Consider the following 17,541-nt stretch of genomic DNA (forward strand, 5'->3'; position numbering starts at 1 on the left):
CAAACAATTTAATCACAACATAATCGATGCTACAGTGACTGGACACTTACTGAAAGAAGTTTTCGATTTGACCAAGGGTCCGACGATGGTTTCTAGAAAAGTTAGGATGAAGATTTTTTAAGTGATAAAAGAACAAATATTATTCTTATTTTTTCATTAAGTTCGTAAATTTTTTTCTAGATTTAGCACAAGAATCTAAACTCAAAACCCAACAAGTCATGAAAAATTATGCTTAAAAAGATTAATTAAATAATTAGATATACCTGAAAAATAACTAGGGAAAAAGAGAGGTGTGGCGGGAAGGAGGGTTGAGAATTGAGATGTGAATTCCAATTTCCAGGCGCTACTGAAGCTTTGAGAGATGTGATTTTTTTTCCTATCGTTTTTTTACTTTCTCTCTTTTTTTTCTTTTCATTTTATTTTTGTAATAGATGGGCTTAAATAAAAAATTGGACTACACTATAACTATATAAAAAAATTTGATAATCAAGCCCAGCCCAACCCTTACTATCCCTACGCCCCTGAGTCGGACTAGTTTTGGGGCTGGTGAACTTCCAAGATTTTAGTTTAAGTTTTTATTATTCAGTTGTAACGTTTCCGCATCAGATTCTGTCGTTTTTTGGTTATTGGGTTGTAAAAACAATGTTATTTCTGTTGAATTATGATATAAACTGGTTTTGGTTTATATTGTGCTACGAGGCTGGTTGGTTTCGATTGTGTGATTGTTAAACAATGTCGGTGTCAACTAATCTCGGTCTCGGGGCTTGAAAACATAGATATCTTGATTCAATGGCATTAGTGAGAACATTTGGTAAACTAGACCTCTTCATTACAATGACTTGTAATCCAATGGAAAGAGATAAATGATAATCTTAAAGAAGGACAACAAGCTCAGGACTGGCCAGACTTAACGTCAAGGGTGTTTCGAGCAAAATTACATGATTTGAAAACTCAAATAATCAAAAAAGAAATATTTGGAAAAGTCGTTGCGTATGTCTATGTAATTGAGTTTCAAAAAAAAGGATTGCCTCATGTTCACATGTTGGTCGTACTAAAACCCACCTACAAAATAAATACTCCTGATCAGTTTGATTATTATGTATCTGCAGAACTTCCTAACAAAGAAACACATCCTCAACTATATGATTTGGTTGTAAAGCATATGATACATGGTCCTTGTGGAGATATGAATAAAAAAAAATTCTTGCATGGTTAACGGACAATGTAAAAGTCATTATCCGAGGCTATTTTGTCAAACTACAACACAAGGAAATATATTCAATATATAGAAGAAGAAACGACGGCCAAACAATAGATGTGAGAAGAGAAAAGCTTAATACCAAATGGGTGGTTCCTCATAATCCTTACCTCCTGTTAAGGTATGATTGTCACATTAATGTGGAAGTTTGTTCTGGATTGACAGCTGTGAAATACCTATTCAAATATATTTATAAAGGACATGATAAAGTGGCAATGCATATTGCTCATGACAATGAAGAAAACGTAATAGATGAGATTAAAAACTTCCAAGATACAAGATGGGTGTCAGCACAAGAAGCTCTTTGGAGGATATTTGAGTTTGACCTCAATGAGATATCCTCAGCAGTGATTAATTTGCCACTGCTCTTGCCAAATAAACAGCGTGTCACCTTTTGGAAGAATCAAAGTCTGAGAAATGTTCTACAGTGGGAGCATGTCTCCAAAACAATGCTAACAGAATTTTTTCAGATGTGCGCAAGAAATGATAAAGCGAAAGCTCTTTTATATAGTGAATTTCCAGAATATTATGTGTGGGATAAAAAGAACAAGTTTTGCCAAGAAAGGAAAAAAAGGAAGGTCATTGGTCATGTGAATGGAGCTAATCCAGTGGAAGGTGAAAGATATTATTTAAGACTATTACTTAATCATGTTAGAGGTCCAACTTCATTTGACAATTTGTTAACAATCGACAGAAATATTTGCTTTACTTTCAAAGAGGCTGCATTTCAATAATTGTTTTCTCAAATATTTCATGATTTATTATCATAGGATGTTTGTGGAAAATGGGGCAAATGCTTCCACGATATCGATGCTCATCCACCGTTTGGTTTAAAAGAGAAGATAAGTCCAAATATTTTATTTATTTTTTCCCAACAATAAGAAATTATATTGGTCACATTTCAAATTGAAAACGGCCCTATCTTCATTTCGTTATATTTGGTTATGACCTGACTTAATTGTATTTTGGAAAAATTTATATGTAATTAACGTGTTTTAAGTGAGAGTACCTATATATAAAGAAAGGTTATTCTCCAAATTCAAACACTTAAAACTTTTCTTCTTCTTTGTCTTCAAATAAATTTGTCTCAATGGCTGATTCAGAATTATCTTCTATTACTTCTCTGCAACCAAATCAAAAGGCTACTATGCTCGCGCTTAAGGTTCTTCGACAAGGAAACAGCCTATTCTCAAAGGCAAAATCGAAACCAATCCGGAAGATTATATTTTTGGATGAAGAGGTATTATTAACATTTTATAATGAAAACTTCTGAATTATGTGATTCTAACACTATGTGAAGTATATTTACGTGGTTTTTTCCCCTCACCTTCTTAACCAGTTCATTGGTTATCTTTTTTTGTTTATTATTATTATTATTCATATATTGCATGAGCTATACTAATATGGAGTAATGTGTTTCTCATCTAAAATACTCATTCCTTAACACTATATGGATTACATTATATAAACACTGGAAGAATATTCGTTAAAATTTTTAGTAGTAAAACATTGGAGGTGTATATTTTGACATCTAAAATGATTGATAGTGCATTTTTTTGGTTTTTCTTTAATTTTGACGTCCCTTATTTGTTGCAGGGTACTATGAAATATGAGATTTTTTTTGCCAAAGCCATACAATATTTCCATGATCAACTCAAATTCAACAGAAGTTACCTCATATCTAATCTAGACATAAGAGAAATAAACAAAAATTACCCGAACATCAATCCCAAAATCGAGCTAGTCCTACAAACAAATACAACAATCACAGAAACAGAGAATACTATCAAATTCTCTAACGACACTTTCGCTTTTTGTGAGTTTGGGGACATTAAGAAATCTTCACAAGATGCTCAACCACTCGGTAATTCTTAGTGATCATTTGATTTGTAAATATATCATTTATTTTATTATAACTAATTACTATCCGTTATTTATTAGATGTCATAGGTGTCATCATGAAAGTCAAGCAATCGATCCATTTTCATAGGGATGACAATAGCACAGACTGCCAGAGAGAAGTCATTTTGATGAACCTTCTGTGAGTACAACCATTTTATTACATTTCGATTCTTTCAAAAAATATGTTATATTGTCATAATTTTTCTCAGACATGATACTGTTACAACAAATTTGTGGGACGATCCCGCCTTCAATGAAGGCCAATGGTTAGAGGAAATGGTGAATGAGAAGCCAATAATTGCTTTCTCAAATATGAAAAGACAACCTTACCAAGGTATTGTCGATTATATTATAAATGTATGGATCAATAATTTGAAATACTCACTTCTCAGTGTTTACCCACAGAAACAGTTCATTTGAAATCCACATATACTACTACAATATTTCTAAACCCACCATGCACCGAATCAGAGAACTTAAATGTGACAATCCAAATTTTTGGATATGTAATTATTTGTTTAAATACATACATGTATAAGAATTTATTTTCGAGTTACGATATTATTGTAAAAATAATAAATTCGAAAATATTAAATAATATATGGTATCTGAAATTCCAAGTCAATAAATACACGAAATTCGAAATCTAGTGAAAGATACACAATAAATTAAGGCTGGATATCCACCTAATTGAAAAAAACTATTACATACAAGACATTTTTTTCTCAACAAGGAAGTATATCAATATTTATGAAAGGATTATCTTGAAATTATGGAAGGAGCATCTCCAAATTAGGGAAGGATATCAATCGAATTATGGTAAGATTTTTACAATCTCTCTATAAATAAGAGAAGATTTCATTCAAAATTTACACCTCAATTTTCAAGTTCTATCTCTATATTTTTCGAAATTTCCTCTCCAAAATTATGTTGCAATCATCAAAGTTCTGTCCAAGTTCATAAAATGATTTCTCTCGCTTAAGAGCTCAGAATCCGATCTCCACCGTTCAGAATATGCTTTTGTCCATAAGCATGTTAAAATGATATCAGTAAACCATAAAAAGTAGAGGAATCTCAGTGTCTTGGCCAAAATTATGTTTATTGTTATGATAATGACATGTTATGCATGATATGATATGTGGTTTTCGAAATTCATGTGTATTTGTTATGTATGTGCTCGAACGACCCTCATTTACTGAGTGACGACTATATCACTCACCCCTTACTTTAACCCCCCCCCCATATAAATCAGAAGAGAAAATCGAGGAAGACGAACAAGACTAATTTTGAGGCTGATAATAAGAAAAAGCAAGAAATTTATTTTAATTTTCGCTTAGTAAGTTGTAAATGCTTCCGTATAATTTTTGTCGTTCTAAGAATTTACGTTGTAAAGACAATTTTATTATTGATTATGAGTAATAAATTGATTTTTGGTTTATAATGTACTACGAGGCTTGTTGTTTTCAATTATATGATTGTAAAACGTCGGTGTCGACTAACCCCGGTGTCGGGGCGTAACATTAAATATAAGGTGAGCAAATTGGATTATATTAGTTCTCTGAGCATCAATTTTTTATTTCGTCAGCATGCCACTGATAATTGCAATTTAGACTCAATGAGTTAATAAGAGTATTGAATAATTTAATCTATGAAAAAGACCTATTGATTACGTAATAACAAGTCAAAATTTCGGTTTTGTTGTAACATCATATAAACACATTTTTTAATTACTAATATTTGTTGTTGTTCTCGGCAAACAGGCTGAAATCGGGGTTTAAAGACCATAATCTTGATAATTTGTGGCTGGCTACGTAACTGAAATATTCCAAAGAAATCACAATCAAACAATTGATCAACGATCACAAAAATTTAACCGAGGTCAGAGAAAAAGATCACAATTTTTTTTCCTTTATTGCACTAATTGTTTCTCTCACTTATCCAAAACATTAATTTTATTTGGTTTATCAAATGCATCGACCTTATGTTCTAATGAACTAGAACACGTACTACTCTTTCAAAGGGTATATACTTGAAGTTGAAAATAGATTGAACCCTTGGTACGAAGCTTGTAACAATTGTTCGAGGGCGATTATTAAAACAAAAGAAGCGACAACTTGTAGCAAATGCGTTCATATACTTGTTGAAGCAATGCCAAGGTATAAATCCGTCGGAATTGTTTTTTATTCATGAAATAATAGCATACATTTATATATATATTTTTAATCATACTGCCACATGCACAGATATCGATTGACAATAAATGTCGAAAAAACAACGAGAAGGCAAGAATTATAATGTTTGACGACGTAGCTGCTGCTTTTATTGGTTGTCCAGTTAAAGATTATATCGAGTCAGTCGTTGAGGTTAGTTCAAACCACACTACTACGAATTATATCTATACCTTAACTTTAAAACTCTATGACTAACCCGTGTTTTGTTTTGTGTAGGATGCAAGTGCTTCACCATATTATATGGCCCCTGAAATGCCAAAAAAGAAAGAATACAATTTTCTTTTCAAATTTACTGGAATGCATCAGACCAATAATGCAAATTATTCTATTATAGTTGAAGGATTTCAGAAGCCCCTGCAAAAGCTCAACCAATCAAGTAAATTCGAAGATGGCAATGCAAATGCTCAAATTCAAATTGAAGATGATGAAAGAATTGCTACTTTTACAAAGAGAAAAAACATCCAACGGACTCCTACATCCAAGTCACAAAGCCATTAAAACAAAAAGAAATTAGCTGATGATACCAAAGGAAGTCCCCAAATCCTGATTGGAGATGATGACAAGATTTCTTCTTTCACAAAGAGAAATTAAGAGACAAGTAAAAATTAAAAATGACACACAAAACGTGGCCTAAATTATATGTGAAGATCAAACAAGAAAAACTTTGAATCCATCATAACTTGCACTATGCTTTTTTATTTTTTTTCATTTATGTCCTAAATTACGATTTTCCTATTAATAAATATCCGTGTTTACATTTTTGAAACATTAATTATTTTCATTAACTGATTATATATCAACATCATATTGTTTGATTGATAGTTTTTTTATCATATGATTTAAGTTTAAGTCTACACAAAAAAACTTGAGCAATAATCATTGGGATATCATGTGCAACGCACGTGCTACTTCCTAGTATAGTAGAAAAGGTCAAACATGTTAAGATGTTTTGGTAGCAGTATATGAATTTTGAGCTTTATTGACAGTAACGATTTTTTTTTTATCTCTGCTGTAGTTTTGTGAAGAAAACAAAGGAACTAGTAGGGTAGACCATGAAGTAGGAGTTCATGGTTTTAGTATGGCCGATTCAAATAAAGGTGCTTCTCAAGATCCCTCCAATGTTGAACCAGAGACTCTAATGTATGATGTCATGACAAAGGAAATAGCTGAGTTCCCAAGTTTTGATCTTGGATTTTGAACAAAAACAAATATGTAATACTTTCAGCAAAACTCCCCTTCATACACGTTCATACGATGTTCAAAATATTGAAATGAGATAATACGTGGCCTGCAATCCCTTCATAGGTAGAATCTTGCAGTTTGATGCAAATGATTTGGTCATGATGTCAAATGCTGACGTTCTGTAAATTCTGCATTACCATTATCCATCTTAAAATAATGTTCGTAATCCCTATAATGTATCTCCCTTTCGACATGTTTGTATGCTCCTCTGTATTTTGGAATGGACACGGTGATTTCCTTCATGCAAAAATCGTCTAGTTTGTTATATAAAGATTAAAGAAGCATTATTCTAGTTTAATTTTCTGCTCAATTTTTGGCTGTTGAGTTAGAAAGTGGATTTTCTTGAACAGTATCTCTTTCATTCTTCCTTTAATCAAAGATACACTTCAACATAAATGATAAAGGCCTAAAAGATAAAAATTGCACACAAAGATTGTTGTTTATTTCAGTTAAACTTGAATGTAATTAAATAGTTACCGGCATCCTCATAAACTCATTTTGTACTGTTAGTACACTATTCCTTATCTTATTATATTAACGGAAATTCGTTTGAAATAACCTCATCTTATCTCTTTGTATGCACAGTAATATTCAATGTATGTAGTTTTGTTATTGACGTACTTAAGTTTAAATAGCCTACACTCTACAGTCTACTAGAATTCACAATCGACTACTAGCTAGCATTTAAAATCTGTGACGGGTAAATATTTGTCTGAGTAGATAAACCATTAAAATGACCATGATCATGCATATATTGTTGGTCCCACGTGTGGAATTTGAGATAATAAACCCGAAAATAAAGAATAAACTGGACACCGAGATTTATGTGGAAAACCCCTAAAAATTATTAGGGTAAAAACCACGGACAAGATGAAAAGAATTTTCACTATAATATTTTATGGTGTACAACTCACTCACTGTGTTTCCAAAGAGATCACACACTCTCTTAATACAGGAGAACAAACACATCACAAATATTATAGAATGCTATAAGATGAGAGAAAACTCGAAGAAAGGATAATTTCAGAATGAAGGGGGAGCTCTATTTATAGAGCCTCCTGTCAGTGTGAAGACGCGTATAAAACACGTCTTCTGAAATTTCCACGAAATTTCATTTCAACAAATTCGCAGCCCACGTTTTTAATATTTTCTTTGACAGGTCCCACCTATTAACTTCTTTTCTTGCCGACATATATTAGTAATGGAACTGTCTGTATCTGTCATCTCCAATAATCTACAATTCCTTTCTTGATCAAGGTATGTTAAGAAATGCTTTGAATATATGGCTACTTCTCTTGAGATAAGATTCAGTATCTCTTTCTCGATTTCTCATCTCGAATCTTCTGCAAACTGAAATGGCTCGTCTTAGTTCTAATGAACTCCGCAATAATATTTATTGTACACATGGCATCAAAAGAATTAACTGATGTTAATTTCTTCGTCTAAGCTAGACTGCATACAGAAATATCTGAGATTAGAAGGCTGTAATTCATTGCTTACCTTGTGTTCTTTGTTAGAAAGGTTAGGTGACATTGATCCGTAAGGGATTGTTCCCGACCTTCTGAGTGGCAAACGAAGAGGTGAGACTGAGCATCTCCCTGGTTTGAATTCAAGGAAGCATGTCAAAATATTGTAATAGAGCATGTAACTCAGCTATGCATAGGGGCTTATTTGTATGCTAATCAAATGAATCGAGTGATCCCGAACGTTTGTAGGAACCCATTGTCGACCTTCGAAGGAGCATAGTTCATGGACAAGAATCTCGATTAAGAATTATAATCATATTTCATCGTCAATGTAAATACAATAAACTCAAAACTGTAATTATTGAGAGAGTTACAATTTGATGAATCATTCAATCTAAATATACTATGCACTCACATGATTCTCTATCAGACACAATCCCTGTGTAAGAGAAGACTTTAGAAATTGGAGAATTTTCAGCACTGTCAATCCTTGACTGTCCTTTTCTGCATAAAAGAATATCAAACTGAAAGCTAGATTCATAACCAAGAAATGTCACAAAATAAAAATGAATGATAAAGAAAAAACCACATTTTTCTGATGTTATCATTTACCTTAATACAGATGATTTATGCTCTGATTTTGCTGCTTGAAAAGCTTTATCGAATGGAATATCTGTGGCAAAAGTAAGTTTTCACTTCATTACAAATCATAGGCATTATAAATATTCAATTTTGATGATTATGAGATACAAATTTAATTGAACCGGAGAAAAAGAAGGTAGAATATGTGCCTTATTAAGAATGCAAAAAACCACATTTTTTACACAATTTTATTAGAGGGGAATTTTTTTTTCCAACCCAATCACTAGTTCTTTTGTTTTATATTTATGTCACATGTTGAGTTCAACATTTTTAATCCCTTCAAAGTAAATTGTCATGGACCTTATACGGAATAATATACTACAACAAGATAGAAATTTCAAATCCAGTGAATTATGATGCTAATAAAAGGCGTTGGCCTTTAGAGTTCCAGGTCGCCGATTATATTTTCTTGAAAGTATCACTGTTTCGTGGTACTAAGAGATTTGAACATAGAAGGAAGTTAGTTCAGCGTTATATTGGTCCGTATGCGATTGTTGAGAGGATTGGTTCATTTGCTTATCGTTTGAACTTGACGCATAGTTTGTCTTTGATACATAATGTGTTTCATGTATCTATGTCTCGGAAGTACGAGCCAGCTCCGTATCATGTCTTGAGTACCGATGATGTGAAGTTGGACAGTTCACTTAGCTATGTTGAACATCCAGTGCAGATTCTGAACCGCAAAGATAAACAACTTAGGAACAAGACAATTCCTTTGGTCATGGTGCAGTGGAGTAGACATTGGAAAGAAGAAGCTACATGAGAGTTAGATGCTAAGATGCGTCAAAAATGACCTCATTTGTTTGAAAATGTAATGAATCACTCTATGTGTTCTGATTTCCTATGTATTATCTATGGATGCAATCGAGTCGAGCTGAGCCGAACTCTTGAATAGTTGAGATTGACTCATTTATAATCGAGGAGTTGCCTCGTGTATTTGTATGTTTATACTTGAGTCTTGGAATTTATTATGTTTCATCGAGCCTGTCTGGCTCTGCTTGTGATTGATGTTTGGTTTGATGTATTGGAATCTATTTTCGAGTATATAAATGTTGTTCTGTTATTGAAATTTTTGAGATGTCATACTTACGAGGATGTCATGTCTTTTGTAGGTCCAAAACATAATTTTTTTACTCTTTTTTACTGTTTACACTAATAAATCCTTGTTGTTTGTTAATTAAATGGTAATCACTTAAAAAATAAGGTGATCTTCTATTTATGTTAGGATTTTAGTTTGTTTTTAATAGTAGATAGATAAATTTATCTTTGATAAAATCATGAGAGCCTCGAGTCACTTACGAGATCGTAGGGTTCTCTCCCAAAACGAGCCTCAATTTCATAAATCGACATTTACCACCCCCAAACATAATCAATAACTCGGGACCATAAAAATAGTGCAATCGTCATTGGGGAATTCCAGGCACTACGACATCAATTCAAAGCTTTCAAGAAGCTGTAACGGGAAAATATGACGGCTACTGAAAAAGGCAGCAAGCTCTAATTAATCACTTGGAAGGGATAGCTCAATTATCTATCAACCATGCACACTAATATTGGTGTGGACCGCAGTAACCACCGACGTGATGAGGAATCATGTGTCGTGCACACGATCTCCACGTCACATTTAGAAATATGATTTGTTGTTCTCTTATTTTTTTGAATAATAAGATCATTTCAAAGATAAAATGATCTTCTATTTATGTTAGGATTTGAGTTTATCTTTAGTAGTAAATATAAGTGAGTTTATCTTTATCTGGAGAGGGAGAAATGATTCTATGTATTTAAAAGTGAGTGCATGTAAATAAATGGTTAAACATATATCTTCCTAAAAGACTAGTGCTAAAAGATCGTGAGAGCCTCAAATGTCTACCCAAAACGACCCTCAATTTCATCATAAATCTTCGTTCACCGCCCTTAACATGATCCATAACTCGGGACCATAACATAAATTTTGGTTCTGTTCATGCAGAAAACTAAAAATCCCATTAATACAATAGATATACAAGTTTAGCTATTTAGGGACAAACTAGCAAGGGACGTGACAAGAGCCATCCGAATAATTTTTTTCCCCAAGGTTCTACATTCTTTAGTTAGAAACGTAGTTTCCTACCGAAATTTTACACTGAATGTTAAGTGCCTTCGCCCTTCATGCACAAATTCTTATCACCAGAGCATTTAAAGAAAATAAACACAACCAAATTTTTTTTAAAAATAATAAAACAAAACAATTACTTTGATCTGGTTGGTGCTTGTCATATTCAGGACATGGACTGCAATCTTTGTGCAAAAACTTTGATTTGGATGATATAACATTATCTGCAACTGCACCCCAAAAAAAATTTGACAGTACAATGATAAGCTGATGTCTAAATACAGAAAATAAGGATTGATAGTTCATGAAGGGCTACTGAAAAAATGACGTAGGTAATTGCCTGGAATGTTGTACGTCTTATGATGCTTTATCATCGGCTGTTTCGATAGGCCTCTCAAATCCAAGAATCCTTGGTAAGTGTTTAATCTCTACGCTTTCATACATACAATTAAATATATGCTATAATGTACCTTTTGTAATATGGGAAAAATTTGAGCAAAATATATTATTTACCACAGGAAAAATGTGCAGAAAAGGATCCTCCAATTCATACAAATATCAGCCATACCATAAAATTTTTGGACAAGGCAAAAATAGCTACTACTCCACTACAAAATTAACAATTTTTATGGTGTAGATTCAGCAAGAGTTCAAAATTTTATACCTGTTGAATGGAAGAAAATCGAATATTTGTATCAGAGAATTCATTGGCCTTCTCATCCAAGAATTTTTTGAGTTTATCAGCGACAGAGCCAAAATGATCAACAGTATGGACAACAGCTCTAGCAACATAATCTTTGGACCCCTCTATCAAACTGAAAACATGAATACATCAAATTCCAATCAGTAGCAAAATCTGTATCGATTCTTTCGAATTCAGAACAAATAATATATAGGATCTGTTATTAATGACGTACAAGTGTTTATGATTCTCTTTGACATAGGATGACTCGAAATATTCGGCTGCCGAATATAACTGTTCCCTCAGATTTTTTAAATCCTAAAATCAATGAAAGTAATGAGAACGTCAGATGCAATAAAAAGTAGCCAGTAATCTAGATTTTTATTCAAGGCTGAAGAATCTTTCATGTATAGTGCCCAAGAAACTTAAATAAAATTGCTTCATGCATGAGTACAAGTAGAGACAAAAAACAGTATACTGTTTCACAATATGAGACTGCTTTTAAGGGTTCAAAAAGTTGTTTAAAAACTCTCTTATATCAAAAAATGTTTTCTTTCAAAAAATCTAATCAACTAATAAAGAGTATGTACACAGGTGTAGAGTTTTACCTTCAAGGTACTAGCAAACTGGGAGCTGTGTTGTTTGGATATATCATCCATTGAGTTTGAAAATGGTGCAGCATTTCCCGTTATGTGAGAATCCATTTGGTTCAAAGACAACTTCAGAAAGTAGCTTAATTTTTGTTAATAAAAATGAAAGGTACAAGTCGCAAAAAATTACACTACCACTACCCACTTTCTTCTACCACTACAGTGGAGGAGTTATGGAGGCACAACATGGGGGTAATCATGGTCTAGTCATGGGTGGTTGATTGAGATAGTGGGGGGAAGTAGTGGGTGGTAACCACCACTTTATACCTTTATAAATATCCATCAAGTTCATTAGTACAATTACACCTAAAAGCATCAAAACACCATCAACTTCGAGCCCCATGGCTGCAACATTTTTGGAGCATCATAGTAATGAAATTCTACAGAAAATCTGTCCAAGAATCGAACCAATAGACACCTTTTTTCAAGCATAAAGAACGTCCCATTTGAAACAAGTTTCGATAGTAAGAAACAACACTTGTTCGATCATTTCTAGCAACTTCGTTCACGTTTTATTTCAAGAAAAAATAGGTAAATGAGCTTATGTTTTAAAATAAATATGTATGTTTTAAATCGATTCATAATATGATTTGTTCTATTCGACATTTGATTCGTACTATTTTGCTAATTACGTTCATTTTCGTTACAAACATGTTTATAAGTTCAAAGGTACTACTATGATTAAAATTATAAATGATAAAGAGAAATTTTCCGAAACAAGAAACGATAAGTTTATGAACCTGATGTGTTTGGTAAGAAAAACCGATATATGATCTCGCCTCTTAGAGGAACCGATATTTGGTCTCACTCTTAGAAGAGTTACATATAAGAGATTGACCAGTAACATAATTAAAAATGAGATGAAATAGCATTCCAGTACAACTACGAATACAATATGTCTATGATACGTTTTGAGCTATGTTTTACATTCTGCCTATTCTTTGTCATGACCTTATGATACGTTTTGAGCTATGTTTTATATTCTGCATATTCTTTGTCATAACCTTGTTGCGACATGTATCTGCGACATGACTCTTTCAAATCTTCAAAATTATATATATTTATATTATTTTGTTTATATGTCGATCGACTCTTATTTGCTGAGTATTTCACAAAATACTCACCCTTTACACTCCATCCCTATATGAGAATGACGAGCAAGTCGAAGAAGAATAGCAAAAACACTTTTGGAGATGGTGATGAAACCCTAACCGATCAAAATTATCATTTTAATTATGTTATCATTTTATTTTCACGTTATATGCTTCCACACTCTTTTGATTTCATTCAATTGTAAAGACAATGATTTGATTATGACATAGACTGGTTTTTGACAAGATTTTTACTACGAGGCTTGTTGTTTTACGATTTTTAATTGTTAACAATATCGATATCTAACCTTGATCTCGGGGTGTGACAACACCTTTGTTTGTTAGATAGATTGTCTTGTTATAAAAAAAAAAGAAAAAAAAGAAAACCCTTCATTAAATACATTTTAAATATACTTTAAATTTCAAGCTATCCTTAAAAGGCACTACCACTATACATGCATGATGCAAGAGAAGAGCACCGGCCGCCAGTTATAGGGGCAAAACAATTGAATATCATCAAACCATTAATGTATTAATTATGCCAAACCAATATTTTTTTTCAAAAATAATTTGATTAAGTACTACGGATCAGAGAGATTTCCAATTGACAGGAAAAGATATTGGTTATTATTTTTATTATTTGGTGGGAAATTGATGATCTTCATTTATTTGATGACGATGCATGGTTAATAATGGGTGTAATAAGTTGCTGCAAAAATTCATCACGCATCCAACTTATTTTTGTGGTTGATTCCATGCTACATGTAGGGCACTACCCTCATGATAGAATCAATGGCTCAAATTTAGCCACACATACATGGGGTCCACCAATTTTTTTAAAATCACATATGTGTGTGAATCTTGTCCATCCAAACCCATGTGAGGGCATGTAGCATCGAAGCTAAGCTACCTATTTTGTTGTCTCGAGCTGTTAATTCTTTCAGGATTTGGGCTCACCAAGTTGATAATTAATGGCGAATTCATCGTCCATCCAATTTATTATGGCGTCTTGAGTTTTGCATTATTCAACAAGTGGGCTGGCCAAATAAATAATTTCGCCCAGGCAGTTGAGAGAGTTAGAGTACAGATGTGGATTTACCCAACTCCAGACCACTAAGAGCATGGATGGTATTAAACAGTCACTCCGAGAAACCTGCATCAGCACACGCTTGATAATCCACAACCTGTAATAAGTTAGCTCGCTCCGAACATTCACGTACGAGAAAATGGGCAGACTATAAAAGTGTGCCATGTTGTCTCCATATCGACGTCAGAAACCACTTCCCGCTTCTGAAGATTAATGCGACTAGGAAGACAATCCATACAAGCACGCCAAAGGAAAAGTTTTATTTTCGGTGGAACTTTCATCTTCCATATTGCCTTCCAGTTTCCATTTTTTTGATTCAAAATTTACATCCAAACTCATAACCAGATGCTATATCATAGGACTGTACAGCAAAAAATAGAATCATTGAATATTGACTATATATGATTATCAAGTCCATCATACAATGGATGCATTAGTTTTGTACACCGTCCATTGAATGTTGGTTAAGTCCAAACCTATGGTACGGTATTGGCTCAATTTGCATCCAATAATCTATATTTATTCTTATGTATGAGGTCTATAATTTTTTTAATGTGAGAAAGAACAAGGATAATTGGAGTTGTTGTTAGAGTAGATGCCCTGCAAGTCAACGGTTGGCTAGGGATTTTATTGACTCAGTTGTAATAAACAATATTTATTTTAATATAATTTCTTTTTAATGATTTCGTTTTACTTTATCTGTATACCCATGCAAGCAGCATAGATAAAGTCCTTGATTATGCTTTAATACAAATGAATCGTAATTCGATGTTGAAACTCATTTGTAAACATTGCATATTCTAAATTCGTTCTTAGTCGATTCAGCCGCCTAAAACATGGATAAAGGTCGCTTGAGCTTGAGACTAGCATCTGTGATGTTGTGTACTGCGTTTCTCGGTATGGGCATAGAGATGTCCAAACATGCAGATGTGTGGTCATATGATGATTATACCGAATAACCCTCCCTCGGACTTTCCAAGTGGTTATCATTCATCGAGAGGATAAGTCCGTGGTTATTATTGTACACCATTAGTCCTTACGACTCGGGACAACACTGAGGCTCTATATGCTAAGGTTGTGCTTTGACTCGTTTACCGGCTCCAGGAGAGTCATCAAGTGGCGAGGTTGGGTACAGTGTAGGAGCCAGTGCATTGTAGTCAGGGATTCACCGCTCACCTACGGGTGTGGAATAATATTGCGTGGAATCTCTTGCCAGAGTATGAGATGTACGTTAGAGAAGAAGTTCTCCAATACTACATGCGATGCCACTATTTATGTGTGTCACATAGTTATCGAATAATTATGCGACCCTCGATGAACCAATGGTTGCAGATTCGATCGGGATATATGAGATGAAGGGACCGTACTGTACGCTAATCATAATCGACTTGTTCTTGCAGGCACTATCAGTGATACCTAGGGAATCATGGGGCGATGCTATTAGACGCTTTTACCATGATTCGATGGGTTTAATCAGAAATACGATTTCTGACATTCTAATTATCAATTGTTGATACATAGAATGGGGCAAATTAGGGTAAACCCGAATAAAGGATTATGTCTTGAATCACAAAGAGTTGTGAACCCACGGCTAGCTATATCCCTGAACCATTGAGGGTCACATAAGCACTGATTTACATGTTCCCGTTGAGATAATAAATTCAATGAGTTGAATTTATAAGAAAAAAAGTTTGATATGATTAATCAATAAGCTTATAAATAAAGTTTATAAAAGCTTATACAAATTTTGAGAGAATGACTGCTAAAAACGGTCAAAGGGAATGCATCCGTCTTATTTAGACATTGGTGATCTCGAAATTAAAGTGTGTATCATAATAACAAATAAGTTGAAATTGTTACATCGATGATATTGGATCGTCGATCGGGATTATGATGATATTAATGTAATGAGAGCATTGATCATGGGCTTGTAAGAGTATAAGCTCATCATGCTAATTTATTAAAGTTTAAATGGGCTTTAATAATCAAATTATATTTTAATTGAGTTAAAATATAGCCCATTAAGTTTTTATTAAATATGGTATTGATTTATGTAATATGAAGATATTCATGATACCATAATTTAAAAACTTGCACACAAAGAAAATAATATTGCATGATTAGTGGTGTGATATTTTCGAGAATCAAATATATGTTGAAATCCATTAACTTAATTAATGTGATTAATTAAGGAAACTACAATTAATTAAAATAATAAAATATATTATTATTTTGGTTAATGTAGTATAAGGCATGACCGAAGCTTTTAGAAAGAAAAGGATTTTCATTCTTATTTTAAAAATATGCATCCGTTGGCATGCAAATATTTTTTTAGAATATTTAATTGACTTAATTAAGTAAATTGAATATTAGAAATAATAAAGAGAATTTGATTTTCATTAAGGTGAAGGATCATCCGAAAATCTTTGAGAAGAAATTACTTCGGCTCTTCCCATGGAGCTCTCGAAAAATCACTTTTCAAAACAAGAAAAATTTGGTCACTCCAAGTTTGAGAGTTGTTCCGATTTTTAGTGTTCCGTCTCTACGCAAAACATCTTCTAATTTTCTAGTGCAAATTAGAAGAGAAACAAATAATCCGATCGTGGACCTGATTATGAGATCGAAGAACGTTCGTAGAGAATTACAACAAGAGCTACGTCCGCTAATACCGGTGTAGTTGGAGCCAAGTAAAATTTATTCACCAAAGGTATAATTCTTTAACATCCTATGTATGTTTGTTCATTAAAACCATACGAGTGTCCAAAGAATATTTTGATTGTTAAAATAAAATAAAATTTTTAAAACTTCCGTTGCGTTTTGGACATGAGAAAACCGAGATCCAACAGTTGTACCATGATGCTTTTAAGAAAATTCAAAAAAATAAATCAATATATGGAGAAGTCAATGATATGCATTAGACCAAAGGAAAAAGGTGTTCATTTAAATAGAGCATGAATTAACACTTAATAAATATTTTTCATTTGTCACGCCCTGGGACGGGGTTGATCGACATCAGTGTTGCTTTACATTTGAAAACAACGAGCCTCAGAAGTACAGAATTTCAGAAATCACAGGTTTCAGAACAGAAATCAGAATTAGTAAGCACTGAGCACGTTAGTGAATTTCATGGCTAAACTGATATAAGTCACCTATATGTTCTCTCCTCTAAGGGGTGAGGCCAGAATCAGAAATCAGAAT

The 17,541-nt window shown here is 33.2% G+C and overlaps 1 protein-coding gene, 1 long non-coding RNA gene and 1 pseudogene across 2 annotated transcripts; 2 read left to right on the forward strand and 1 right to left on the reverse strand.

Moving 5' to 3' along the window:
• Positions 1 to 1,473: 1,473 nt before the first annotated feature.
• Positions 1,474 to 2,871, forward strand: LOC140982134 (uncharacterized). Its single transcript, XM_073448553.1, has 2 exons — positions 1,474 to 1,873; positions 2,855 to 2,871. Exons 1-2 carry the CDS (start codon positions 1,474 to 1,476, stop codon positions 2,869 to 2,871), a joined length of 417 nt encoding a protein of 138 aa, XP_073304654.1.
• A 63-nt stretch (positions 2,872 to 2,934) lies between these two features.
• LOC140982374 (uncharacterized) lies at positions 2,935 to 3,642 on the forward strand. The gene is made up of 4 exons (XR_012176249.1): positions 2,935 to 3,122; positions 3,200 to 3,299; positions 3,370 to 3,494; positions 3,566 to 3,642. It is a non-coding gene; the product is annotated as an uncharacterized lncRNA (long non-coding RNA).
• Positions 3,643 to 7,867: 4,225 nt separating this feature from the next.
• Positions 7,868 to 12,281, reverse strand: LOC140982135 (protein ABIL2-like; annotated as a pseudogene).
• Positions 12,282 to 17,541: the final 5,260 nt, after the last annotated feature.

The sequence above is a fragment of the Primulina huaijiensis genome, chromosome 8 (assembly GCF_012295235.1).
Source record: "Primulina huaijiensis isolate GDHJ02 chromosome 8, ASM1229523v2, whole genome shotgun sequence".
Taxonomy (NCBI): domain Eukaryota; kingdom Viridiplantae; phylum Streptophyta; class Magnoliopsida; order Lamiales; family Gesneriaceae; genus Primulina; species Primulina huaijiensis.

What these genes read in the sequence shown, in the direction of transcription:
- LOC140982134 (XM_073448553.1), top strand. Translation starts at nt 1,474, where the DNA reads ATGCATATTGCTCATGACAATGAAGAAAACGTAATAGATGAGATTAAA.